The sequence below is a fragment of the Megalops cyprinoides genome, chromosome 25 (genome assembly GCF_013368585.1).
Source record: "Megalops cyprinoides isolate fMegCyp1 chromosome 25, fMegCyp1.pri, whole genome shotgun sequence".
NCBI lineage: Eukaryota > Metazoa > Chordata > Actinopteri > Elopiformes > Megalopidae > Megalops > Megalops cyprinoides.
This window is the reverse complement of record NC_050607.1, coordinates 5,549,634-5,576,699: the sequence shown is the minus strand read 5'-3', so window position 1 is coordinate 5,576,699 and position 27,066 is coordinate 5,549,634. Positions and strand designations below refer to the sequence as shown.

At 49.8% G+C, this 27,066-nt stretch overlaps 1 protein-coding gene across 5 annotated transcripts in view; it reads left to right on the top strand.

The window, feature by feature from the left end:
• The window catches only part of LOC118771775 (protein phosphatase 1 regulatory subunit 12A-like), a 59,505-nt gene that overhangs the window by 4,633 nt on the left and 27,806 nt on the right, over window positions 1-27,066 (top strand). For all 5 annotated transcript variants that reach the window (XM_036519806.1, XM_036519803.1, XM_036519805.1 and 2 more), the window contains exons 2-3: window positions 19,028-19,158; window positions 22,681-22,799. In XM_036519806.1, the coding sequence (XP_036375699.1) occupies window positions 19,028-19,158; window positions 22,681-22,799 (250 nt within the window). The remainder of the gene's footprint in view (window positions 1-19,027; window positions 19,159-22,680; window positions 22,800-27,066) is intronic.

Genomic DNA, 27,066 nt, shown 5'->3' with positions numbered 1-27,066 from the left:
TCCAGGCACATGGGAAAGCAGGTTCAATGCTCAGGAGCTGCAGGCAGCCAGGGGCTTCGTCAGTGGACCAAGGCTAGGAAACTTTAACACAGACAGAGATTAACGCGATTTAAGGTGGCAGTGTAGCATAGTCGTAAGGGGCAGGACTCATAACTGAAAGGTTGCTGGTTCAATTCCCCGCTGGGGCGCTGCTGCTGTACCCTTGGGCAAAGTATGCTATGATAATTTCTAATGCTCTGTAGCTGCCCTAGGTAGGGCACCTATCATATGAATGAGTTTTGTGGGTCCATCACTGATACAAGCCTCCTCCTCCCCATCGTAAACCTCCATGCTCTCCCACACTGCTTCCCGGCATTAGCCACGTTCACAGGAACAGTTTCCCTTCCAGCATGAGAGAGGTGTGCGTCTGACCCCTGTGCCGGTCAGCGCGGGGCTTTAAATAGCCTCTCCAGAGGTCCCCCGTGGCCCCTCTCTCGGGAGGCAGCTCTAATCCCACACTCTGGGACGCTTCGGAGCGGAGCGGGTCCCAGCACGGGGGGTGACATCTGTCATTCTGTCATTCTCTCCGTACGGCCACTGTGAGAGAGTGGGAGTACAGGACCCCCAGCCAACAGGAAATGAAGTCACCGAGAGTGACTTTGCTACGTGGCTTCAGAGAAGTGTCTCTCCTCCCATGGCTTCCTCAACAAAGCACTTTCAGACATTTCCTATTGAGTAGTTAATAAAGTCCTATGATGCTGGAAAGAATTTGCAACACTTAGGTTGTTTAACACCAGTCCTTTGTCCTGAGGCCCCGAGTGTGGCCGTGTTTCATGGAGAAGTTATGATGGAAAACTTCTTGCTGAACTTTGTCTTTGGGGAAAAACATCATTTTCCTCATAGTTTGTCCTGATGAGAGATGGAAAGTTTAGCGTGAATGTCATTTTTCAATGAGATGCTGGTGTTCTCGTCACTCAGGAATTCACAGTGCATTTTTTTTTTTTTGCTTGTGGAAAACTGAACAGCTTCAGTCCCTGATATTGACTGGTCATAATGTTGCACTGCACATTGATACAACAGCCTGCTTATTTTTCACACAACTCAAAAAAGTGTCCTTGATAAGATTACAGGATATAAAGCAACTTTGCCAAACCAAACATCGCAGGCACTGCACTGTAAAACAGTTTCTTTCCCATATATGTAGTGTTACAGTCTATTACGATATATCTCAAAAGGCAGTGCAAACTTGTACTCCAACTTGAATATTGGTGTGGCTTGTAACCAGAAGGTTTCCGGGTAGGGCACGACTGGGGAAGTTCTTGCCCAAGGTACTTAAGCTCTCTTGCTTGTGTTACTCACGTTATGTGGCACTGTGCCACAGGAAAAGTTTAAAATATAAATGAAAATGTATGATATATAATATAAGGGGTCAGCCCAGTATTCCAGTTTCTTAGTTTTTTTTAGCAGCAGCAGGTTAATGTCTGCCTGTTGGTGGTTTCCGATCAGTACTCTGACCTGCTCACAGTGAGACTCGGAGTGGCTCAAAGCACTGCGCATTAAGATTGTACTGTTGTTGTGTTGGGTTTTATTTAGTTGTGCCTCATTTGGGCCCGTTGTTGCTGCTGCCGCTCTGCGTGCCTGGCGCTAGCACAGCCAGGGCCTGGCGGTGAGAATGGCAGGAAAGTAGTGCAGGTACGCGGTGAGTGGGGAACACCCCTCCCCCTCCATCTCTCCTCCTCTCCATCCCTCACTCCCTCCGTTTCTCCGTCCCCATCCCACAGTCCCTCCACCTCTCCATCCCTCCATCCCTCCGCTCCAAGGCCCATCTGACTACGAGCACACAGAGCAGGACAGGCCCTGCCTCCAGCCTGCCCTGTATGCATCATGCTGTTTCTTCCCAGCTGCTGTGGGGTCCCTGGGGGGGACCGAGATTGCTTTCCCTGGAAGAGCCGGAAAGCCCTCCCTGCACTTGTGGTGTAATCGCCCTCTGCACGGCCTGACTGTGTTTATGGGATGCCTGCAGGTACACTCAAAATCCCTGCAGTCATTTTGCGGGTTAAACGCCGCGAGGGTTGCGTTTGTTTATGAAGCCGTCCCTCGCCGATAGGAATTTGCGAGAGGAATCTCTCTCGTTTGTGTTTCTGAAATGAGTGGTTTGTCAGCTGGAATGCACCTGAGCTTTCTGTGTTCCTCACCCTGTCACACTTTGTCATGGTCCCAGGGACATGTTTCCCCATAAAATCCTCTCAGGAATGGAGGCTGTGACGCAGGGCTGTAGTGTGGTGGGCCGAGGGCCTTATCAGCTTCAGACAAGAAGCGCGGAGGCCACCGTCGGCTGCTTACATCTGATGCCACCTCCGAGCGTAAACACGCAGTTATGTAACTTTTATAATCGGGGCCTGGACTTCAGATAAATTCTGAAGTGGACTTCACAGCCTCCTGAGTGGTTCACATGATAAAGGGAGTCACCCCGAGCAACGAATGAACTCTCTAGCCCAGACCTTCGTTGGATCAAAAGTGGGCTGTGTTTGTAGCTGGTGTGAGTGGGAGTTCACTGCAGTTCGGACTTAGTTAGCAGATGGAGAGTGAGCTGACTGTTCAGTTGACTGTGAAGTCAGAGGAAAAATGAAAGGGGAAAAGCAGTGGGCTTTGTAGACATGCAGAGAGCTTTTATAATACCTGTTATGTAATGCTCTTAAGCTGACAATGTATGTCAGCTTTGTCACAGCAGAGAGAACCTGAGATTCGCAATTGTGATGCAACCTGCTGGCTGACCAATGAGAGCGGCAGGTGTGGGGTTGCTGGGGTTACCAGGTGACACGTTCCCGACGCGGGGGTGATGGAATCCTGTTACATCCAGGGCCCGTGGAATGCGTGTAACCTGAGGACCCTACCTGCAGGTGACAGAGCCAAACGCCTGCCCCTCCCACTGCGTGTCTACTACGCCGCTTCAGCCTCGTCAGCCTGGACTCACTCGCAGAGAAACACCCAAAGCAGGGGCCGTGGGAGCTCCCCATATCACAGACAATATGCTTATTGAAAATCTGAAGGCACCACTTCAGATTTCGTTGGCTGTTTATTGTGTTCTGTTCAGTGTGTGTGTCTGTGTGCGTGCGTAGGCGTGCGTGTAGGACCCCTTATTGGTTTTCAGGGTTTTTTCTGCTTAAATGACCTCCCAAACCACCATCTGCTGTACAGTAGAAATGTGCTCATACTGTTCCCATTTTAAGTTGTTGGGGTGATACACTAAAGGCCTTCTGAGGCCTCTAAATAGGGCTCTTTGTTTTGATTGACATTTCGGGCGGATCTTTCCAACAAGAGGGGAAAAAAACCCGAGTGCATCGGATGGGCAGAGTGAAGCCTCACTCAGGCTTTTGTGCTGGTGCTGGCATTGTGGGCGCTGAGTGATGCCACTCCCGTCACGTGGCTGTGGGGCGTTCAGAGGAACGGGGGACGGGCGCAGGTCACTGCAGGTCACCTGATCCGCACGGCAGGGGACACGTGGCGGGACCTGAAAGTGCAGCTCCGGGCGTCACAGTCAGGGGGAGAGGCTGAGATCGATTGGGACGACGTGTTACCGAGAACGTCTCTCACACACACACACACACACACGCACGCACACAGGAGCATGCACACACACTGCCTTTGAAGATGATGAAGGAACCAGTGTTCCAGGAAGGTGCAGAGCACAGTTGCACAGATGAGGTTTGGCAGCTCTGCAGCAGGGTCTGCAGCTGGTCTCTACCCACCAGGACACGGCCCACCCGGGCAGCAACACTGCTCTGATGCTAGCACAGGTCGCCTGATGGTCTGTACTCAGCGAGGGCCGTGGGGTCTGGTTCACCTTGAATCACTTGCTGCTGGTTTTCCTGCCTGAATTTCTTTTGTGCTTGGTGTTACCAAGAGGCAGTTGTTGTTGTTGCAAGTAACCAATGAGAGCAGAGCGCACTGACTGTCTCGTTCTGACATGGGTTCACTGACACACCAGAGAATCTTCAGTCTTTAAATTTCTTCTTTAAATGGAGTTTAATCTGTGCAAGATGCATGGTTTACTTTTCAAATATCTCTGCACCTTTCAGTTTGCAAAGCGCTGTTGAAATCTCTGGGTCTCTGGCTCTGGCTGTACAGATGACCTCTTTTCAGTGAGTCTGAATTGATGCACAGGGAAGAGTCTGTGTACTGAAAGAGCTTCGAGAAGCTGAGAGGTGAACGGTTTGTCATAAAGGCAAGTGCATTCATGTACAGTTTTCCATTTAGCTTTCCAAGGTCACCCAACCTAATGCTGCTGCTACCAGTGATTCATTCCACAGCTGCAGATGAAATGCGCTTTTGATGAGTGACAGTTCTGATATTGAGAATAACTTGTTCAACCTCAGTTACTTTACCTGTTTCAGATTGGTAATTGCAGGGTGCACATTGTCGTTGGGGACATGTTGATGTGACTTGTCAGCCAGAGGAAATGTCGAGCGGTCGCACCCACATGGACATGCCGGTTCATCAGTGGATCGGGGCTTGTTGCGCATCAATGCAGTGTTAAAAATAAAAAGTGCCTCTTGTTTATTTGCTTATGAGCATATCAAATGACAGGATGGCTGCGTGGCGCTCCAGGTAAACATGGAGAATTTACCCAGCCAGGCCCTGAGAGGGGACTCACTGAGGGAATAGAAGGTGTGGCTGAACCTGCTGACTCAGTACTGAGGGGAACTTGGACATGTAAAGGATTGCTTATTTGTTCCATCGGGCCATTGTGCCTTTTTAAAGCAATTTTTCCATTTCGCCTGCAGAGCGCTTTCTTTGGGCTCTGTAAGTAAATAAGTGCTAATGTGATTTTGCTGTGCTGCAGATGAATTGGACCCAGTGTCCTGTCTCAGATAGCCAGACTGAACGTTTAGAAGCGGAGCATTTTCAGATGCATCCAGCCACACATTGCTGCCTGTGAGAGTTTCACATAATCACTGCCGTATGAGACCAGGTGAGGGATGAGAGGCACATGCTGGAACAGGAAGGTGAAGTTCTTTCACCTTCTCCCCGACTTTTATGCTCTTCCAGAGTCATTGGAAATGTCAGTGTGTAAACGTGGCGTTTCCTTCTCCTTTGCACATTTCAGTTAGCCTCAGGCTGCTGCCACGATGTTGATCTGTGAGTTGAAAGACAACAGAGGCCTGTAGTGGTCAGCCAGGTATCGGCAGCACATTGGAGCTCAGCAGTACTGAAAGTGACATGCATGCATTCAGTGCCTCTGCTTTATACGGGCACCGCCAGTCCAACATCAGGGTGTCATACCTGAGGCTTTGGCATTGAAATGGATGACATGACAAAAGGGTCTGATGTAAAAGAATGAGGTGAAGAAAGCAAAGTGCAGCACAGGGCACAGACCACTCCCTGTGTCACCCAGGTGAAGGCTCCGTGTTGGTGGCTATTTGGAAGTCGCTCAGGGTAAGAGCGTCTGCTAAATGACGTAATGTAATGTAATGGTGGTGGTTAACGTGACCCAGTTCACTGCAAAGTTCCTGAACTCCTCTGAAAGTGCTTCATAAATGCAGTTCATTCTTAGCATTTACTGCTATCTCTGTGGATGAATGCCTACTGACTACATCACCTTGTGTGTTTTGCCTAGCAGACACTCTTATCCAAAGCGACTTGCGTAGCTCACAGTTTTTACATGTCATCCGTTTGTACAGCTGGTTGTTTTACTGAAGCCATTTGGGTTAAGCACCTTGCCCAAGGGTACCGTAACAGGGCCTCCCCTGGGAATCGAACTGGCAACCTTGAGGTTACGACTCCTGTGGTCCAGCTTCACAGGCGATGAGGTCATTGTGTTCTTTCCGGTGTACCAGGTGCTTTTCAGTGAATCGAGGAACAGCGCTGAAGTCAGAAACGGTTACCTGGTACCACCTGCCTCTAAGGAAGGACTGGATGGGGATTTGCCCTGTGCATGGACAGGCTGCTGCTCTTGGGTGTTGTGCTGTGTGCATGGTGTTCCACTGCTGCTAAATGATCGTGAAAGGACTGAGACTCCAGAGGCACTGAGGCGCTCCGCTCGGTCAAAGGCAAAGAGGGCAGTTCAGAGAGGAAATGTTTCATTGGCTGGTGTCGTGCATGTTTGAGCCTTGTGTGGACGAGTGGTGAGCCGTGTTATTACTGTGTCCTTGTGAAGTTCCATCGCTGAGCTTTCCTGTCATGCTCCGGTTAGGTGTTTACATTACATTCATGTTTTGCCATTTTGTTTTTTTAGATGTAGGTTACATATGTATAGCTTGTATGTCTTGTCTTTTGTCACTTGTTTTTATGAGTGGGACTACCTATGTAAAAAAAAAAAAAAAAGCAAGCTGCTTGGTTTTTTGCCTGATTGGAAAGTTCCACAGGGGTCTTCTAAGGACCCGGGAGGTTTATGTCTTTCTCTCTGGGGTTAATGAAGCCACCTGATGGACCGTTATGGATTCTGCTTTTGAAGAGTCACACGCTTTGTGTTCGGGAGGCACCTCTGTCAAACAGAGCCTTGTTCGGCATGAATTTGCTAACCTTTTGTGGTTCTTTTTTTTTATTATTTGGAAGACTTTGGGCTCTTGACTTGGCCAGTTAGCTGATGAGTGATAAATACATCATCAGGCAAGAGGACAGCTGTTGGCTGACGGGATATGTAGTCTAGTATGTAGTCCAGTTAAGCTATGTTAAGGTCGTATGACAACTGATACCATGAACCACTACAGAGCAATGTAAACTTTGTGTGAAGATATTTGTAGTGGAATGTGACCTAGGCGAAATAGTTCCTTGTACAGATAATAAATTGCATACTTTCATGTCAGGATAGTGATAGTAGATGGGGAAGGAGGTGAGTGTGTTTTTTTTTTTTTTTTTTGCAGTGTGTAATAGAGGGAGCACCAGAGAACAAACACACCAGTGAGGCCCTCCTGACCCCGCCCTTGCCTCTGCTAAACGCCATTGATCTTTTACTCCTGCTAATGGGAGCTGTGACTCTGTGATGAAACCCCCCTGGGTTATTCTGCCAGAACTCTCAGCTGGAAAATGTTTTTTTTTTATGTTGTGGAGGAAAAGGATGTGTTGCTTTTCTCTTAACACATGCCCTTATTGGTCCAGATATCCCATGTGTGCAATCTGTGGACCAGTCACATGTGAATGCATGTTGTTGGGAAATAAAACCAACATGCTCTAGATTATAGGAAGGATGTTTGGCTTGCTTTGGTTTCGGCAATCTTGGCCAATAAATTGGAATGCCCCTGGGCGTTGGCCATCATTCAAACCACCTCCTTTGAAATTGTCAGCAGCGCCATTGATGCCACTGTTTATTGGGCTCATGTGGCAACACACCTGCTGGATTTACACCTTATTAGTTTTGGATGAGAATCCAGCTGTCGCTTTATGCTGAAATAAATATTGACTATTATGTGGCTAATCTGTTTATTGTCTGTTTAATTACCCCTGGTTTTTATTTGATGGACAGATATTTTGGGAGTTTTGTGGAACCAGACTGATGTAAGCTTTGGACGGCGTGGCGCAGTTAACACCCCTGGGGCTCAGGGAGATTTTGTGTACCTCTGAAATCAGCATGTTCCTGTCTTTGTGCTTTCGTAGCACTTTGGTTTTTCCCCGGTGTTCATTTTTGTTGGGTAATTGCAGGTGTCTCCGCGTGATTGGTTGAGTAAAGGCCGCTCAGATCGAGCTCCAATCCCCCCCCCCCCCCCCCCCCCCCCCCGTCGGGAGGGGCATTGTGGGAGGGAGACGAGCAGGAAGTGAGTGTTTATTTCCCTGGTTTCCGCGCGAAGCCTTTTCAAGTGAGCTGCGCTTCATCTGGTCACAGAGCCAGCTGCTATCAGCACGTCCCCCTGCAAAATCCCCGCTTTCGGCTGCTCCCGCTTCCTTAAAAGTCCAGGTTTCTTTAGGGTGCAGGACACCCTGTGCGGTGGCCGGGAGGGAGTGGGCAGCCGTGTCCGATGGCTCCCCCTGGCCTCGGCCGCAGGGACCGGAGCGCAGCGGATTAGGACGGGTGAGTTTACGCTAAGCGCTTACATGCGGGCAGTTTATAGCAGGATCAGCTGCGGCAGACAGCATGCAGAAGGAGGCAAATCATGACCTGGGAAGAGGAAGGCTTGGAATCATATTCTGCCTCATCGTTTAGGAGGATTCACATCTTTTTGTTCCACCGTAAGACCCCTCGCAGGGTTAACATGCCCTCTGCTTGACCTTTGAACTCCGGGGCATGGCAGAGGGCTTTAGATGCGTGTTTAAGGACCAGCGTCATGAATAAAACCTGGAACTACTTCAGCCTGTACTCATTGTGTCTGTGCTGTTTGCCACACGGTGCATCGGTCAAAGACACCCTGCAGTATCCGGTCCCATCAGTGTCCCCATGGCTGTCTGACCCGGCTGTCCCTCTGTGTCACCCTGCCCCCCCGCCTCGCACCCTTTACAGCCGCGACTAATGGAAACAAACTTGGCCCCGGACTGCCACTATTGTTTTGGCTCCGGAGTATAAACCAAAATGAAATGTGTAGTTGCAGTCTCTCCACGCGTCTTCCTTCAGTGCGGCGCTGCTTTTTCCATGGGAATCCCAGCGCCTTATATGGTCAGCAGCAGCAGCAGCAGGAGCGGAGGAGCCTGGGAAAGCGCTAAGGAACCAGGCCGGGCCTCGCTGGAGGGACCCTGCTGCCCGGCCCCATGGTGCTGATACCCTCTCCTTGGCCTCCTCTCCTGCAGTAGCACAGTAGCTGTGTTTTTAACCTGGACTAGCCGAGCAGCACACGCGCTTTCTCTCTCTCTCTCTCTCAACACACACAGATGCGCACACACACACACACACACACACACACACACACACACACAGACACACACGAACACAGACTGTAAAAAGGAATTCCTTTTGTGGAAGTGCCTGCTCACTCTGCTGCTTGTGATGTCACAGTAAGGGAAGGCGGTGCCAGAGTGTAACTTATCTGGGAATTTCTCTGCTGGTATGTCAGGCGAGGTGGTTGGGGGGGTGGGTTAGAGGGGCTAAAAGAAGGCCTTTTCAAAGCAGCAAAGTTCTGCGGTACAGTTGCTTTATTTGGGATTAAATCCGCCTGTCCTTAGAGAACACAAGACCCTTGTTATTGAGTTTCCCCTCCATAAATGCACGGGCTCATTATGACATCAGGCAAACTGCTGACTCATACGATCCTAGAGGCATGTTTTGTTTTCCTCTTGTCTTTGGAAAGCCAGGCACTTGATAAATCGGTTTGCCTTTGTCTGACAGCGTCTCAGGTTCTGCAACCCGTTTCCTCCGTCTGAAATGCGATTACATTTTCACCAGCAGCGGCGAGGCTTCAAAACGCACCAGCGTTTGATGCTTGCAGGCAATAGGCGATGCTACCAGAGCCAGATGGCAAACTTGCAGTGTCACCGTGAAGCATTACAACCCTGTAGTTTATCATCCCACCCAGTCGGCCCTCATTGGTGAATTAGGCCTCTGTGGTTTTGGGTGTCAGCGTTTCCTCTTGAATGAGCCAGGCTGCTGTATCTTCGCTGCTTGCTGTAGTTTTTGCATTGCGGTGAACTGAGCGTGTGAAAGGGTATTTGAAGATGAGCGTTCTGTGATCCCGTTTCTCTAACCTTTATTGCTGCCAGAGCACATCCAGGCTGCAGTTTGAGAACACCGCCCTTCCCTTTGTAAACAGGGACGTCACCATCATGAAAAGGCACCTAGAGTCGGGCTGAAAGTAACCCAGGGAAAGAATTTGCTTGGCCGTATTGAACATATAAACCTAACCCTGCAAAGGCTGGTTGCCTGATGCTTGCTTGGTGCATCCAACATCCAAAGGTTTCCAAGGGTTTATTTTCAAAAAATCGCTGCACTTTTCCATGAGTCTTCAGTAAGATATGCAGGAGAAATGGAATCTAATCAGCTTGTTTTTCCATGGACTCTCCATGTGGGCTCTCAGGCCCAGCATCGCGGTCCGTATTTACACGCGTTGACGCGTACTGAAGACCGCCTCCGATGCCCCGCGGCTCGCTCAGAAGAGGGAAATGCTTCACCCAGTGAAACTGTTGGCTTCCTTCCTGTCTGCTTTAAGCGGCGGGGCTGGTGTGACAGGGTGTATCTGTGAAAGCAGCCGCTGAGATGGCGGCCGCTGTGAGCGGGCGTTCAGCTCACTGCCCTGCGGCAGGACAGAGGTGGAAAGACGCAGCTCCTGTCTCACCCACGGTGGTGGTCTTGTCTGTGTTGGCGCCTACCTGCTGTGCTACAGCTGTTTGAAGGAGTTGCTCGGTCATGGAGTAGTTTGCTGGTTCTCTTCGGTGTCATCCTCAATGCTTTATCTATACTTATGACCAGTGACTGCCTCTGTGGCAGTGAAGTAGTCAAAGGCCCTGTTGGTCTGGTCTGAGAAACAGCACGGCACCTTCATATGAAGATAAGCATTTTCATGGACCAAGGTGGTCGTAATAATGATGTCATATTTAAAAATTCATTGATTCCTAGCCATATGATACCCCTCCATCATGGAAATGTATACTGGACTCTTTCCCTGTTTTAATTTGTCATGGTGCTCCCACTGCCAATTCCAGAGATGTTATTTTATGCTTAGATATCATCTCGCATGCTGCTGCCAAAATAAAAGAAAGTGCTCTGTACCCACAGGTTCCCTTTTTTTTCCGTTCCGTTGGATCTGAGTTAGAATCTCAAGGTCTTCCCACAGCAGTGTGTTAGGATGCAGGCTGTTTACATTGTTGGAGCAACTCCCATGATGGTGCTTGACTGCTCTTAGCCTGGGATGTCCAGCTTTCTGTGTTCCTTCCTGTCCCTCCTCGAGAGTTCCTGTTGTGAATGCCACTCCTTATGAATATTCATGGCGGGGCATGCCTGGAGCACATCTTGGTTCTGAATGATTGGCCGCTAACCTCTGCAAACGTCTGCAAACCTCTACCGTGATCGGAACTTGAATCAGACTAGAAACGAAAACCTTATCGTCCGCGAATATTCACGAGCGCGCTTGCAGCTGACCGGAACCCTCGTGGTTCAGCCAAGCAGGGACGGAACATTCAGTGAGAGCCGATATCTTGTTTCATCTGATAAAGCGGCTCAGTGGCGTGAGGAAGAGGAACGCGCTGTGTGCTTTGTCGGGGCTGTTTTATGTGTCCTGTAGGTTATGAATCTTTGGTCTTGCGTTTGTCTGCCCCACAGGCTCACAGATGGCCTTACAGTAATGCACTGAGCACAGCGTGAGTTATAAAACCACAGCACTGCACAGTAAAAGGCAGCTATTAATGAACTAGAATGCCCTGCTAATGAAAGCTCTGCCGTGTCTGTGTCTGGGACTGCTAGCTTGGGGTATCACTTCACCCTTAAGACTATGTCCTGTAAATTCCTAGGGAAACGCTCCCTGGTTCTCAGAACGGGACGGAACAGTTATTTACAGCTCTTGATTGAGTTGATTAGCATTGTAGGTGGCTGATCTTGCCTGGCAGTCTACCAGACTGTTGTCGTAAATGAACTAGGTCTAAGTCTAGGTTTTTAATTTGAAGACATCAACTTGCTGGTTTCCATTGCGAAGAGTCACAGAAGGGGTGGCGTGCTGTGTGTGTGAGGGGGAGGGGGGCCAAAAGATGGCAAAACAGGCATCACTAAAAGGCAGGTTTCCACTGGGATCTGTCTGGAGTGGGAGGCCGTAGTCTGAATAAACCTGCCCAGGGTTTATCCAAAGGAATGAGGGGAGGTTCACGGTGAGTCCCTCAGATCTGCCGCTGTGGCCTGCGATGCAGTCAGGGGAGTTGCGTTTGGGCAGGAATGCAGGGCAGCTGAAGACCGGACAAGGGAATGCTGGGTATTTGGGCTGCCTCTCATCGCTGGACACGCCCCTGCTGGCAGCGGGGGGCTCGCTCGTAGCCACAGAAGCGCCTATCATGTCCACCGGGCGCTTTGGTGTGAGAGGTGGAGTGGCAGCAAGGGGAACGCGCTGCAGACACGTGTTAATGTAGCAGAAAGCACTCCAAACCTCTGAGTGATGGATTTCCTCCCGGGCCGGCTTCGCGGGCGTGCAGTGCGGCCCGCTGTTTGTGTTGGCGAATCCAGGGGCCGCCACAGGAAGCGGGGGGATGGGGGCGGGGCTCCGGGCTCCGGGCTCCGGGCTCCGGGCTCCGGGCTCCGGGCTCCGGGCTCCGGGCTCCGGCTCGGAGGATCCTCTCCTTCATGTGAAACGCTGTGAAGGTTAGCGATGGGTCTGGCCTGATAGGCAGGGGAGGTAATCACTCACAGCGGGATTTTGTTCCAGGCGCACATGCTGTACCCTCTCCAGTACAGACAGTACAGTGAAGATGCAGTGCCTTTTAAAGTACTGTAGGGAGGGGAAAAAAAAAGAAAACTGCTGGCCCTTTTTTGGATTGGGTGATTGCTTTTTTTAACTTGTAACTGGTGGCCTCGTTTCAGTTGTCTTTTTAATTCCTTTTTAATTTTCTTTTTTTTTTTTTTGTAAAATAATGAATGTAGATTATCATCCTGGATTGTCGACTAATTTATCGGGTAACTCTTTGTTCCTGTACGTACGGGCTGGGGAAGTAGTAGCCGTTGTTCCTCTGCGTGACGGTTTGTGTGAAACGGGGCCAGTGGTGTATGGTCTCCCCACACATTTGACATGAGAGGCGGAGGCCGTCGGACGGTCTGAGGTCGTGAGAAAGTGCTTTGCGCTGCTGTGCTGCTGCGCGGAGAGGAAGAGAAACAACATTAAAAAGATGCGGAAGATGAGCCTCGGCGCGGTCTGGTGCAAAAATGCAGGGAGCTGTGAAAACTGGTGCTCCTTTTCACAGAGGCGCGCCAAGGGTGGTGAGCGCAGCGTGATGAACACGACAAGGGAAAGCACCGCTGACACTGACACAGTGCCAGAGCGGTCAAACAGGTTCTCCTCAGCCTGCGCTGGCCCTTTCCTCTGGCTTGGAGCAGTGGTATTCCGTACCAGTGACACTGACACATTCTGCTGAAACCTGTCCTCTCCAGCCAGAAATGGTCCCTTTTGAGATGTGTACCTTCACCCATATTTCATGTTTGCTGTAATGTTGAGTTCCTGTCGCTGTATTAGTACACTCTCTTTGTACCTTTTTTTTAACCTGCAGAATGAGCAGTATGAACAGTATCCCATAGCGTCCCTTGGTCGTTAGACTTAGCATTAGAACAGCTGCAGTCTGATTATCTTTGCCTACTAGCGTTAGCCTACTAGCGTTAGTGTTAGCATGACTGCACTGTGCTCATCCCCACCCACTCGTGTTTGGCCGTGATTTATCTGTGTGCTGCAGGGTGAGGAGGCTGTAATGGAGGTTATGCCGTTGTCCTAGGTTTGTTTCAGCTGCTCCTGATTTGAAGAGGCATGAGCAGTTAGAATCCATCAGAGAAACATTAATGAAGCCAGTGCTGCATGTCCACTTCCGCCTGGGACTTTTAGCGGCCATTTTAAAACATTATAACATCATTTCCCTTCCTGTTTCAAAACCTAGGTCTCAATTTCCAAATACTGAAAGCTGCTGTAACTGCCTCTCTGTTTTTCTGCCTTTTTTGATGGTGGAATTGCTGTAAATTTGTGACAGTCACTTAAATTTGCTATTAGGGTACCTAAAAACAAACCATATTGCATAACAGTTTGTGATTCATCGTAATATATCAAATGGGATGCTCTTGAATATTTGCCTTGCTGTCAATGCAACAGTCTACACGGCATTTTTCAACAAATGTTGTTAGTGACCCGGCAGGATCGCTCAGAAACAGTGCACACTTACACAACAACAACCAGTAAGCAAGCTCAGAATTCCCAAGAATTACAGATGAAACGACAGTTGACGCTGCAAGATGACTGTGCAAAACAAAGTTATTTTCCTCTGTGAGGTGGACTGGATGCCTCTCAGTGGGACAGTCAGTAAACCCCTCAGAGCGTCATCTTTGGTCCAGCTTCACGGCATGGCTCTGTGGGCCTGAGCCTTCAGCCCTACTACCCCACTCACACTGATCTACAGTGTGCACGTTCCATTTGAACCAGTTACCTCCCGGGTCACCAGAGGTCTTCATCTTGACTGGATACCCCATGGGAAGCGTTCTAGAACCATCTGGTGCCCCCGCTGCTGGTTCAGCTGCAAAACCAGGCTGTGTTTTAGTCACGTCCTGTGAGGACCGTGGCTTGTTGGCTTGACCCCAGCGTGTTTTTTTTTTTTTTTGTTTTTTTTTTTTAAATAAATAAAGAAAAGGCTTTATTTATCTTCCTCACAAAGGCCTCACAAGCCTGAACTTTTGTTCTCTTTCGGGATCTGTTTCCATAGCAACAGCCGGGGCCGTCCGGAGCGGAGCGTCCGGCACCGTTGTGTTTTGTTTTTTCGCTCTGGTTTGAGAACCGTCCTCCTGGCCCGTCTCTCTCTGCTTAAGGCCCAGCTTGAGCCGAATTCCTCTGTGTTATTGTAGGATTAGCATGTGGCGAACGATGGGCACTGTACGCTTTTCCATATTTATCTGCGCCGGTCTGGGGAGGGTTTATTGAGTTAGTCTATAGATAGCCGTGGGTAATTGGGCCCATGTGGGTGTGTTAAATTGAATAGGCAGTGTGAGGTGTGCAGGACGTGGCCTGTTTCTGCTGCTTGCCTGAGTATCCTGAAAGCCGGGGTGTTGTTTTTGATGTATGTTGGTGGGCTTTTTTGCGTGTTTAATACTATGAAGAATGGGTAGTATTATGTATGTAATATATCATCTTGAAATCTCTGAAAGTGGTCTATCCATACACCTAGCCCAGAGTTGATTGGGTGTGCTTTTGTGCCTTTAAAGATGGCAGCCTGTGGCACCAAGGTCAGAGGTCAGCCCTTGTTCTTAGAGGTAGGTAAGCACAGTGCTTTTGAGTTTCCACTTGGGAATGGGAAATTGGGCAGTCCAGTCATATGGAGGATCATAGGTGGGTCAAGCTTTGAGGGCCCATTAACCTCCCACACTGGCTCACACTATACCTCCGATAGGTGTAGGTGCTCCATGTGATCACCCTTGACCAATCACGTGAGTGCTCAATGGGTGCGAGGCAAAACAAAACAGAAAAAAAAATCAATGTGATGGTCAATGAATATTATACCGCACCAGTAAATATGAATGAGATTTCATCATATTATTTCCCTTTCATATAAATGCACCAGCTAATGTTGTTTTCATTTCCTTATTTGTACTTATTTTTGTATCAGCATTGCTGGTGTAATCATCTTTGATACTGCGTGTAAGTGCAGTGTACTGCCATAACTGGTGAGCCACAAAAACCCCACGGTGACATCAGTGCCACACTGTGGCTTTGCCAGGTCAGCGGCTGGCAACATTTGGACATTCTGTCCAGGAGGTAAAGCACAGGTAGACAGTAACAACACAAGATTTCATCCCAAGGTGCATGGCCTTCATTACAGAAGTCAGGATTGGGTTTTGTGAAGTTACCATTTTTGTTTGAAAGTTGCTAAAGGAAAACTGTCTTCACCAACAGAAAGGTCAGAGCTCTCTGCGTTCCCTGATTTCCTTCTGTGACACGCCCTGCACACTGCTGAGGCCTCGCATTGTGTGTGCAGTTACGTCGTGTGAACCCTGAGACCTTTGGGTTTGCGCTCTGCATAGGGCGAATCCGGGCTCTGCTGGTGTCGCATTCACTGTAATATGGAGTGGAAGCTGTGGCCCAGTTCCTGATGCGGTGTGTGGGTGTCTGACTGCAGCCCTTCCGTGGACTGTTCACTCCAATGTGAAGTGGGAAGCAAAACCCAAGCACCTGGAACAGGATATGCACAGTCCCGGCGCCGTGAGGCCCTCATTGGCCCAGGAGGAAGAGCTGGAGACCAAACACGCACGCCAAACAAGCATAAACCTCTTTGATTTGAGAGCGCTCTTCAGAGTCTCTGGAAAGAGGCCTGACGGCAAAGCGTGCATGCTACTTAGGGACCACCTCAAAGAGCCGCTTCACCGAGAACAGAAGCGGACGGGAATTTGGCCGCCACCAAAATTAGGTGGGCCGTGAGAGGCGAAATCTTCTCTGCCTGGTCAATATCCCCTTACGCAATGTTCCCTCACATTCTAAGTCCTCTTTTAAGCCTCTTGCATAGAGGTTTCTATATTAAATGAACTATGTTGATGTCACAATATTTTAATAATCCCGGTTCTGTCTGTGTGGGATTAGCAGGTTTAATGTTGGGCTCTAGGTATTTCAGACTCATGTTCGTTTCACTCATTAGGGATGAGCGTAAGAACATTCCTCTGCGTTGTGTTAAATTCTGCAGTCCCCTCTGTAGTGAGCGTCTCAGTAGAAAGTGGAGCTTTCTGCGGGTGTGCAAAGCCACAGGCCGACTGAAGCTGTCTGTTCAGTGCAGTGACAGGTTCTAATTCTGGGTGGAGTCAGTCCAGCACCAAGGGGTAGACTGAAGACTGATTGGATGTGCGCATATATATATATATATATATATATATATATATAATATACATATATATATATATGGGAGCACCTGAATGTTTTGCGTAACGTTCATGAATTCTTCTGACTCAGAATCAGCAGCACTCTTGGCATTGATTCATAAAGAGCCATGCTTCTCACGCATCCTGGAAAGCCACTCTTCCATTAGTGCATGTTTCCCAGAATGCCGTGCTTCCATTTGCAGGCCTTTCCCAGAGCACAGCCAATCAGGGGTCAGGTTTGGGTGCTGGGGGGTCTGGAGCCACTCCTGCTGCAGCCCTGGGTTTGGAAGTCCCACTACATTATGTAAATGGCACACTTGTCAGCAGGACGTGTCACGGGTGTTTCTAACCACAAAGGACCTGGGCTTGATGGTGGCCATGTTGAAACTGTAGTGAAATATGCAAGTGGTGCGCACTCACACAAAATCTGCAATGCCAAGTTACAGTTAAGCCATGCAGCTGTACCTGACACTGTGTATGCCTTTGGTTGTAATGTATTGTGTCCAGCTGAAGGGTTCTACTCTAATATGTTCTAATACAAAAGCCAGCATACACTGGTATTGTAATATCAGTCTGCTGTTGTGGTCAACAGCATGTCGGGAATCTGGCTATTCACAAATCTGCCGTTAAAATGAGCAGATATTGAGCTGTCAGGAAGGCTCCTGGGAGGACAAGAGCTAAGCGGTCATTCAGAGCAGTTCCAGTAAAAGGAGAGTTGTTTGTGAGTTTGTGAGTGACCTGTTTCATAATGGGTATCACGCTGACATTATGAAGTTACTGACCATGTGGCTTTTATAATCCGCCAAAGCTAAGTTCACCTGTGCGTCCCCGTCACCTTACATTCCCTTCCACCCTGTTTAAAACAGTCGCTTCGCTGTGAAAACATACTTATCACATGTTTAGTTAGATTTTCTGCTTTAAGAACAGTGGCTTTACCTGGTAGGGTGTCCCGTAGATGTAACTGTGATTACGGATGTGTGTGGGTGTGTGTGTTTCTTTGATCTGTATGATTACTCTGACACACTGCAATGCGTTGCCCATGTTATCGCCCTCCAGCGCTGGCCAGACAGGTTTGAATGGAGATGCCTGGGCACATGTCTGTGGTCTCCCAGCACGCGCAACTTCGTAATGTGATCGTTTGTGGTCATTTTCAGTGATTTCAGCCTTCGGGTAAAGACCGGCTCGTGTCTCTCTTTCCACCCCTGCACGCTCACGTTTGGTGATACAGAGTGTTCAGAAGGAGCGTATCTTCAGTATAACAGGACACCAGTGCCTTTTGAGCTCGTCCTGCATTGGTGAAGGAATGCACCTTTCCCTCGGTCTCTAAACACTGACAGCGTGACTGAAGGTTCAGCATGTCTCACAGGCCCCTGAGAGATGCCAGTGTCTTCATAGGTATGCAGGCTCCTCAGACAGGAGTCCATTAACAAAGACGATCAATTTTCCCCTGCGCCCCGCTAAGAACGCTTTGCTGAGCTCAGAGTCCCCTTCACGTGGTCCTCTCTTGTGGGTGTTGAACCGTTGTCGGCTGTTTCCTGTCGGTGTCTTACCAGGAGAATTTGTGATGTCAGAAGTGAGAGGGTGTCAGTCCTGTTTAAGCGTGTTGATAATTTGCATGCCGTGTGTTGCTTTTGCTTCTGTGATCAGTCAAGGCGTAGCGTCACCTCAAAGCGCTGTTGGCGCTTTTCTTTACTTCTTTGCAGACTGGCACAGCTTCCATGTCATCCAAATATACAACTGAATATTTGCTGAGCCACTAATTGGGTTGGACAATAGATGGGATTTGAACTCGCAGTCCTGTTGGTACAAGCGCAAGTCATCTAAAACCCCCAGCAGTTTAATTGACGGAATGATTTACCTCTATTTCCGGCTGGAGGCCTATCGTCCTTCACAGATTCCTTTGAATACAATTAAGGAATGCTTGCACGTGGTCTTTGTAATGTGTAAGGCGTATAGTATTCAGTGTAAACTGTATGGAAAATGTAGGAGTTGCAACTGCAAATGGCTAATATGGGATGACGACTTTTTCATTCAGCAAAAAAAAAAACTGTTTAAGTTGAAAGGCGCGAGGTATTTCTGAGACGAGTGTTGGGGACGGATGTGCTGAAGATGAGACTCTCATGTCCATAGAAGTGCAGTGCGCATTTCCCATCGCTCAGCTGCGGGCTGACAGGCGGAGAGCGCGGTGAGGCGAAGGGGAGAAGCAGGCTGCACACTCATGTAACGCGTTGTGTATGTTCGCTTGATCGATGGCGGCGCGTTCATAAACAGCAGCCCTCTGGCAGCACGGTGAGCGTGAGGGCCGCTTCTCTTTTCCATTTCAGAAGGTTACACTACCCCCCCCCTTCTAAATGAGCGCTGGAGAGAGGAGCACAAACGCCGCCAGGCATGAGAAACACGCTGAACGCGCCCCGGTGTTCGGAGGCTGCATCCTCCTCGCGTTTGTGAAGCGTCCGGAGAACGTCAGCCCTCCGTCACACGGACAGGTCCCCGGGCTGACATGGATGGGGTGTCTGCACGCTGTCACCCCTCTCCAGGGGGAGGGTCACACGGTTTTCCCCGTGAGAGCGCAGGCCCCTGGCGCAGTGCACTGACTCCGCCTCTCTCCCCTCCTCTCCGCAGGCCTGCATAGACGATAACGTGGACATGGTGACCTTCCTGGTGGAGCACGGAGCCAGCATCAACCAGCCGGACAACGAGGGCTGGATCCCCCTGCACGCCGCCGCCTCCTGCGGGTACATGGACATCGCAGAGTAAGTGTCTGTCCCCCCGCGGTTTCGCCCGGGCGTTCTCTGCTGTCTTCTCTCTCTCTGTGCTCTCAGCAGCTCCGGTTCCAGCGGAGACAAGGGGCTGCGGCAGGCAGTGCCAAGCTGAGACCGTGACGCTGTGGAATTCCTGGCCCGGGCCGCCAGCTGGCCTGATGTGGCAGCGCTTTAAGCCCTGCGGTAGGAGTGGCCGCGCAAATGCCTGTGTCTGAGAGCAGGTCTGCCTCTGCTCAAGGACACGGGGAAATATTCTGGCTGTTTCCGGAAGACGGATTCCAGAAGCGCTGAGAGTGTGGTGCACGGAGGCCCGACATCCAACTTTCCTTTGGTATTTGGAGCTTGCAACTCGCAGTCACATCAAGCGCCTCTTTTTTTTTGAGTTTTGAGGGAAGAGCCTGTTAATTTCTTCAGCCTGTAGAGGTTGTAGCGTTATTCCAATGGAAATATCTTCTGCACCAATATAAGCCTTGAGCACAGCTGTCAGCCCGTTGCCCTGGGTCTATACGATCTGAGCAGCACCCTCTGTGGGGAGTGGCAGGACAGCAGGCAGTAAGGAGCTACTGGAACCCTGCAATAAATACTGTGGGAGTCCACAGGGGAGGTACCTGCCTGGGTGTCTGTTAGAAAGTGCAGAGAGGGATGTGAAGCTCCACCAGCGACCTCTGTGCCCACACAGCTGGCAGGACTCCAGATCGCCCCTTTCAGGTTGACCTTGTATATACAGATTCCCACCTGTGCCACCAGCTAGTCATGGCATGCCCACAAAGTCTGTGCAGTGTTGCCTACCAGCCACTCACCAGTTTTTATGGTTTTTATGGTTCAACCAGGTGAAGACCCAGATTGTAGTAATAAGCTGTAAACCTGGCCATGTCTATCAGACTGAGGTGACACCTGACCCGAATTCTCCCCCCGCAAAACACGTGCCGTCACATCATCAGAACAACACGGAGCAGTCCTGAGTGTCTGTGTCATGGTGTTAATGCCAGCCACATGACACAATCTCACACAACGGGCACGATTAGCGCCCTGTCTGAGTACCCGTATTCCTACACGGAGAGCTAATTGGGCTCTGATGGCTGTGGGGGGGTGACGTTGCACACTGCACCCCTCTGCACGGTTTTGGGATATCTCTTCCACCTGGCATGCCCTGCTGTCGTGTGGGCCTTCACAGACTGGCCCTTGTGGCCCCACTCAGGGGCGAGTTCTGTCCCCTTCCGATAACCACCGACCAGCGGCTGTTTATTTCCCCCATCCCCCCCCCGTTGTTGCTATTGCAACAGCAGGAGTACTGCACTGCTTGCCCCCCCCTCCCAGTTGTGATCGGTGCTGTTTATTCAGCTGGATCATGAGGTTGCCATCACAACGGTGGTTCCACACAGGCCGCACCACCTTTCACTTTAGAGGGTTGCAATTTCCTCTGGCACCGGAACGTTGCGATGCACAGCGATGAGTCGCTGTGCTTAGCTGGAGCAGGACAAGGTTTTCAGACTTAAACTTCCTTTTGATTGGCCGATTTCCCGTGATGTAAATAGTTGACATCGGATTTGATGGTCCCAGGGTCTCTTTTTTTTTTTTTTTTTTTTTCTTGCTGGACGTGGCCTTTCAATGCCAAGTTACTCCATCAGCTTCTCCTTAGCCTCATGAGCTAGGAAGGCCGTTGCTGGAAAAGGGAACCTATCAGATTTCATCGGTTGGTGTGTGCATGGGGAAGGATCGCTGCAGGTTTTTACTTTTGCAGTAGGTATGAGTGTACAGTGGCCTGATTGTTTGTGTTGCTTTGTTACCTGCACATTCGAGTTTTTTCTGGTAACGTGGCAACACTACCTAACTGAGAGCAGTTGGTTACTGGATATGTGTGTATTACATTGTGTTGGATGGGTAATAATGTGCCATCCGCCAAGTTTAGGATTCGGTGTGAAATTGTGGTTGTACTACAGTATCTGATTTTTAGAGACCTGGCCAGCATTCCTGAGCTGTGGAGCTCTGCTCCCCCAAAGATCATTTGGTCTGGTGACAAATTGAGATTGGGGGAACCTTGCAAGTTCAACAGACTTCAACTTCCTTTCTGCACCTGGTAAATTTTATTTAGGTTCCACCGCAAAGCCCTTCCTATCCCAGCATAGCCACGGCAAAGGGCTGTTAGAGGCAGAGTACAGCTGCCGGTAGGCTCCCTGGGCAGATTACCTATGTCTCGCAGGCCCCGTCACCCCGACACACTGGTTTGCAGTCAGCAGGATGGCAGCCCCCTGTCCTGAGAGCTCTGGCTGATGGATCTCCGCTTTGGGGGGAGCCGTGGGGGGGTGTCCATGCAGAGGGCAGGGATGCACAGGTGCCGCGTGCCGCTGCCGGAAAGAGCCGGTGACGCAGGGAGGGTGGCAGCGTTTCCAGGAGGGATGAGCCGGGGAACTGGGGGGGAATTCAGGGTGGGGTGGGGGTGTGGGGGTGTGTGGGGGGGGTGCCTGCCGTGTGGACGGCCCCCGCTGCAGGAGCAGCTGCTGGCCTTGTACCACGCTCTCACATTTGCCAGGTCTTTTTTAGCGTTTCTTGATCCCGGAAAAAATTCTCACCTCTTCCAGGAAACACTGCGACTCCTACATGCTTAGCTTCACGCTGTGGAAAATGGTGCAGTAATATACTCTAGATGCAAAAAACACAGCTGGGGGTATGCATGGTTATTTTTTTTTTTGCGGGGGATATCATAGGTAATTCCAGTCAGAAGAGGACGCGGGAGCATTTGCTACAGTTTAGCATAGCGTTTGAAATGTAATACTCTCTGGCTATAAGGGGATGGGTGGGCCTTGGCGCTGTTATCAGTGAGCAGCCTGCAGGAAGCAGGCCTGTGAGCTCTGCAGCAGACCTGTGAAGGCTACTACAGAATGAGAGTTTGGTGAAAAACAAACCCACATCTCCTTTAGCTTAATATCTCACAACTTCCTGTTCTGCGCGGTGTTCTCTAACGGTTCGCGCCGTGCTGTCATCCGGATGAGGAAGTGCGCTTTTTCTTCCAAGCAGAAGTAGCAGCTTTACCAGACATGCACAGTGGTCTGTGTTTAAGTCATCTTCACATGCAACACCGTCCTCACGCTTCTGCCCGTACACTGCACACTGCACCATTAGAGTTCCCTCCTAGGTATGATTTATAAAGAAATAAAGCCAGTGCTGGTGAGTGACAGAACGTAATGGTGGAATGAATTGTGTTACGGGCTGACAGGAGTGTGTTGAGGCCTTTCTGATTAACAGCGGGCCAGCAACAAGCGTCACACCTGCTGTTGACAGGTGTGTAGGTGAGTGGTGTCAGTGTGCACATGGCTGAGTGTCTGCCTTCAGCGTTGCATTATGTCTGTGGCTGATGCACTTAATCCCCTTTAGATAGCTGCGCTTCGGCTCGGCATCCCTCTCGGAGGCCTGACAGCCTTGGCCTGTGTGGGATTCAAACCCCAAACCTCCTGGTCACAAGTCTGTTCATTCCCCTCATGGTTAACTTCACACCGCTGGTCTGTGTCTCTGCAGGTACCTGATCAGCCAGGGGGCCAATGTGGGCGTGGTCAACAGCGAGGGAGAGACGCCACTGGACATCGCCGAGGAGGAGGCCATGGAAGAACTCCTGAAGAACGAGATCAACCGGCAGGGTACGGCCTCGCAGCCTGGAGCCTAAACCCCTCTCTGTCATGCCAATAAAGTTGGCTGGATTGAACAAAGATCACACCTGTATCGCCACTGTCTTCATACACGATTCCTGTCTGCAGGGTGTTTTTCACAAGGGGGTGGGAGTGTGGTGGTGTGGCAAAGAGCAGAGCTTGTAACCTAAAGGTTGCTGGTACGATTCCTCACTGGGGCACTGCTGCTGTACCCTCAGGCAAGGTACCTAACCCAGATTTGCCTCAGTAAATATCCAGCTGAAAAAATGGATAAACTTGTAACCTATGTAAGTCGGATAAGAGCATCTGCTAAATGACAATGATGTAATGTAGCGTAATCAACAAAACCACAGTGCAAATGGAGCCCTGGCTCTACACATTTCGTATGTATTTCTTTCTTTATTTTTGCTGCCTGGCCTGTTTACCTGGTTGGAGTAGGTAGCCTGTTTTGGCTCAGTGCCAGAGTGTGAGGAGACAAATCCAAGTTGTCTGAATTTCTGTGCACTTCCCTGGTCTGCGCTGCAGACTCCAGGTGCAGTTGCATTCCCCCATAAATGATACATAAAAGTGAATACACGTGGAAGCACAGGGCAGCCAGCTGTTTCCCCCGGGGAGAGTTATGTAATGAGGAGATACGATGCACTTACATGGACCGTTGGTGATGATCTAAGCTGGATGGAAGGGTTTCTATTTTTGGTCAGGGCATTCTTATTGAGCTGATGACACACAGATGCCTCCAGCGCTGGTGAGAGGCCCTGTTCAGACTTGCTCTTTTGGCGGGCTCTCTCCCCAAGTGTGTTAGCATGTGTTAGCGCTAGATAATGCGGCGGTGCCCGCTGCCCTAGTGTTTTTGTTTGTGCTGTTAGCATTGATAGCCGTAGCGTACCTGCGCTCTCTCCACAGATGTGTTAACGTTTGTTAGTGTTGTTAGCATATTCAGGCATAATGCAGCTTCGCCATCCCCCTGAGACTGTTTGTATTAGTTAGCGTTGTTAGCCATAATGCAGGCGTCCTCTTCCCTGAATGTGTTTTAACGCTGTTAGCATTATTAGGCATAATGTAGATGTGCTTTCCCTGAATGTGTTTGTTAGCGCATTGTTAGCCGTAACGCAGCTGTGCTCTCTCTCGGGATTGCTCCGCTGCTGCCCCTGTGAAAGGGCACGAAGGGTCACCATCTGTGGTAAGAATCCCAGGGCAAGCATTTGGTTTGACACGCAAAGCCTGTGTCATCCACCTGGTAAGAGCCAAGTGGAATATTCAGCTCAGCTACATTTTAGATGTCTTGTCAGCCATTTCTGAAGTTTCTAACGGTCACGTGACAGTTGGGAGCGACAGAAGGCTGCGTGTCTGTGACCAATAATAACTACGGTAGTACTGAAGATTTTAAAAATGGCAGTACCTGAAGGTAATCCCATCCAGTTTACTGCAACTTCAGAGGCCATGAATCTGATGTGGAGCTGCAGTCTGATGCTTTTGTTAAGTGAAAATTGTTAATCAAAGTATGGTCTCTGTCTGAGAACAGCCCTTAAACTGCCCTTGAGTGAATCCAACTGGGCCTCATGGCCACAGGTTCTGATCTCGTTAGCTCTGTGTGTGTATGTGTGTATGTGTCTGTGCTGTTCAGCTGAGGGTATGGAACCCACCAGCAGGGCCTTCTAGCTGCGCTCCGATTATCCGTGGGGTCTGTGGCGGCGTGATGCTGTATCGGGGCGCAGCAAGCTGCAGTAACAGCAACACGGCCTTGGAATGTGCAGACAAGGAAGGGGCAGGGGCCCAGGGCTTTGGGGAGGTGTTCATTAACACTCCCGTCCTGAGAGCTCTGCGTGCAGCGTGTGCATGCAGTGTGGATGGAGCGCTAATTACGGCCGCCTGCGATGTGTTAGCATGCGGCGCTCCGCGAGGCGGATTGGGTAACGGGGATAGCCAGGCGCGCAGCGGCCGCACACACCGCTGCTGTCAGCAGCTGTCAGGGGCTATTTGCAGGGCCTGACTGAGGCGCTGAGTGTGGGGAGGGACGCGGTGGCATGCCACACTGCCATAACCCGCACACGCACACACGCGCACACACACACACACACACGCACACACGCACGCATGCACACACACACACACACACACACACACACACACGTACACACACATATACACACCCGTGCACACATACACACACCCGTGCACACATGCATGCACACACACACATACACACACACGCAGACACACACACATATACACACCCGTGCACACATACACACACACACACTGTGCACATGACTGAGAATATCAGTTCCACAGAACTGGCGATGGGCGGAAGGCAAAACTGGGTTGTGTGATCTGCCACGTGATGCAGTGTAAAAACCCTGTTACGCTGCAGGCACATGGTGACATTGGAATAGAAGGTGCCCAGACGGCAGTTTCATGGTTTCTTCGGTTTGTTTCATATAGGTTATTTATCGTTTTTCTACCAAGTCCAATTAGTCCGTAGCTAGAGAAATGAAAGCACTAGCTGAAGTAAGGGCAGCCAACCACAATGTAGTCTGCATTGCACATTTCCAGTACATTAGGGGGTGTAAGAATTGGTCCAGGAAGTGGTACAGCACATGTGAAAACACAGTGAGTCCCATAGTATCCCATAGTCCCAATGGGGGCGTGGCCACTGCAGTGTTCTGTGAGGTCTCTGCCTGTTTACTTGCGAGATGTGAGTGCTCACTAATCAGACATCCTCTTTCTGCACATCAGACAACATGTGGCGTCGCGGACAAACTGGCCTAATCAGCGTGTCCTTGTTTTACCGCCTTTTGTGTATTTATGTTGGGAAAGAGCTCTCTCCTTGCATCCAGCTCGGAGGTGTAATGGCCTCTTAAAGCAGATTCTGTTTTGATATTGTACCCGCTTACCCTGCAAACTGCTGATTTGTGCCCTTGCAAAGGTCTTGAGCAATTTCTCTTCCTGCTTTTTATAGAAGGAACATGGTCTTACGGCTTTGAGAAAGGACTTTGCTCTACCTGTTTCCCCTGTCCTCTTTCCTTGCCTGAAGTAAAAGCTCTGTTATTCAGGGCAGCAGTCTTCCTTTCTGCCAGCTTTTAAAACGTGTGCACAGAAAACACACAGCACAGCCGGTGTGTTCCGCAGTTAATGAAGGGGCTGTTTTTTTCTGAACAATTAAATCTCCTCTGGAACAAACAGTGGGGTATACATGCCTGTGTGAGCGCCTGCCGCCACCCTTCACTGCACGCTTTTTACGGTCTCTTAGCCTGATTTGTAATTATTCAGTTCAAATGGGCTGCGTGTTTCCATTTAGCTGCCTCTTCGAGTGACGTAACCCAGGCTGCCTTCCCTGTCTGCTCTCTGGCACTTATGTTCTTCCCCATTTTCAGCGAGTCATTCGCTCATTTTCGTCTGTCAGTTTCCTCCTCCTGAGTTATATTCTGCTTTTATTTATTTATTGTGTGTTTGTTTGGTTGAGCCTCATATCCAGTGCCAATTACAAGGCTGTCATGGTAAGATACACATAAAGCATGACAGCAAAAACTGCTGTAGAGCCAAGTCCAGGGAACAGAATAGCAAGTAACACATGTGCAACGAAACATTGAGATTAAAAGAGTGGCAGGATACATCGAGGTTCACCTCTCTCTCTCTGGCTTTCGTAAAAACTCTCACACATATTGCCCACCCTCTTGCTCCCTGCTTGGTCTTTCAGCAGCGAAGTGGGGTAAATGGCTGCTTGAGATGTGGCATAGCTGTGATGCTCTGTGCTGAGCTATGTGCCAAGCAGCATCACACACACAGTAATGAAGCGCATGCCTTTGATGCTGTCAGGGAACTGTCAGCCCCGCCCAGAGATCGAGCCCTTGCCACTGTCACTCTATTTATGAGCACGTCTCCCATTACACCATTCAGTCCCTCTGAGGGTGGCACATTCGTTACCTCGGTGACCCCTCCAAAGGGACCCCACTGTACGGTGATGGTTTCAAGAGTTATGCATTATTTATCCACAGTAGCTTACATGGCTTCCATTACGGCGTTTCCCACAGGTCTGAAGTATACTTGTGGCGGTAGCCGGCGGAAAGGGCCGGCATTACCTGCCGGCACAAAAATGGTCTACTACATGTGACAAACAACAAATATGTGTGACCTTTAACGCAACATTTTCATTGATTGGATATTTCTGTTAGTTTCACATGTAATTATTGAGGCTTACACATTTATTTATTGCCATTTCATGCTAAATGCTAATGTTGGCTAAGTTACCTGTAGTGCG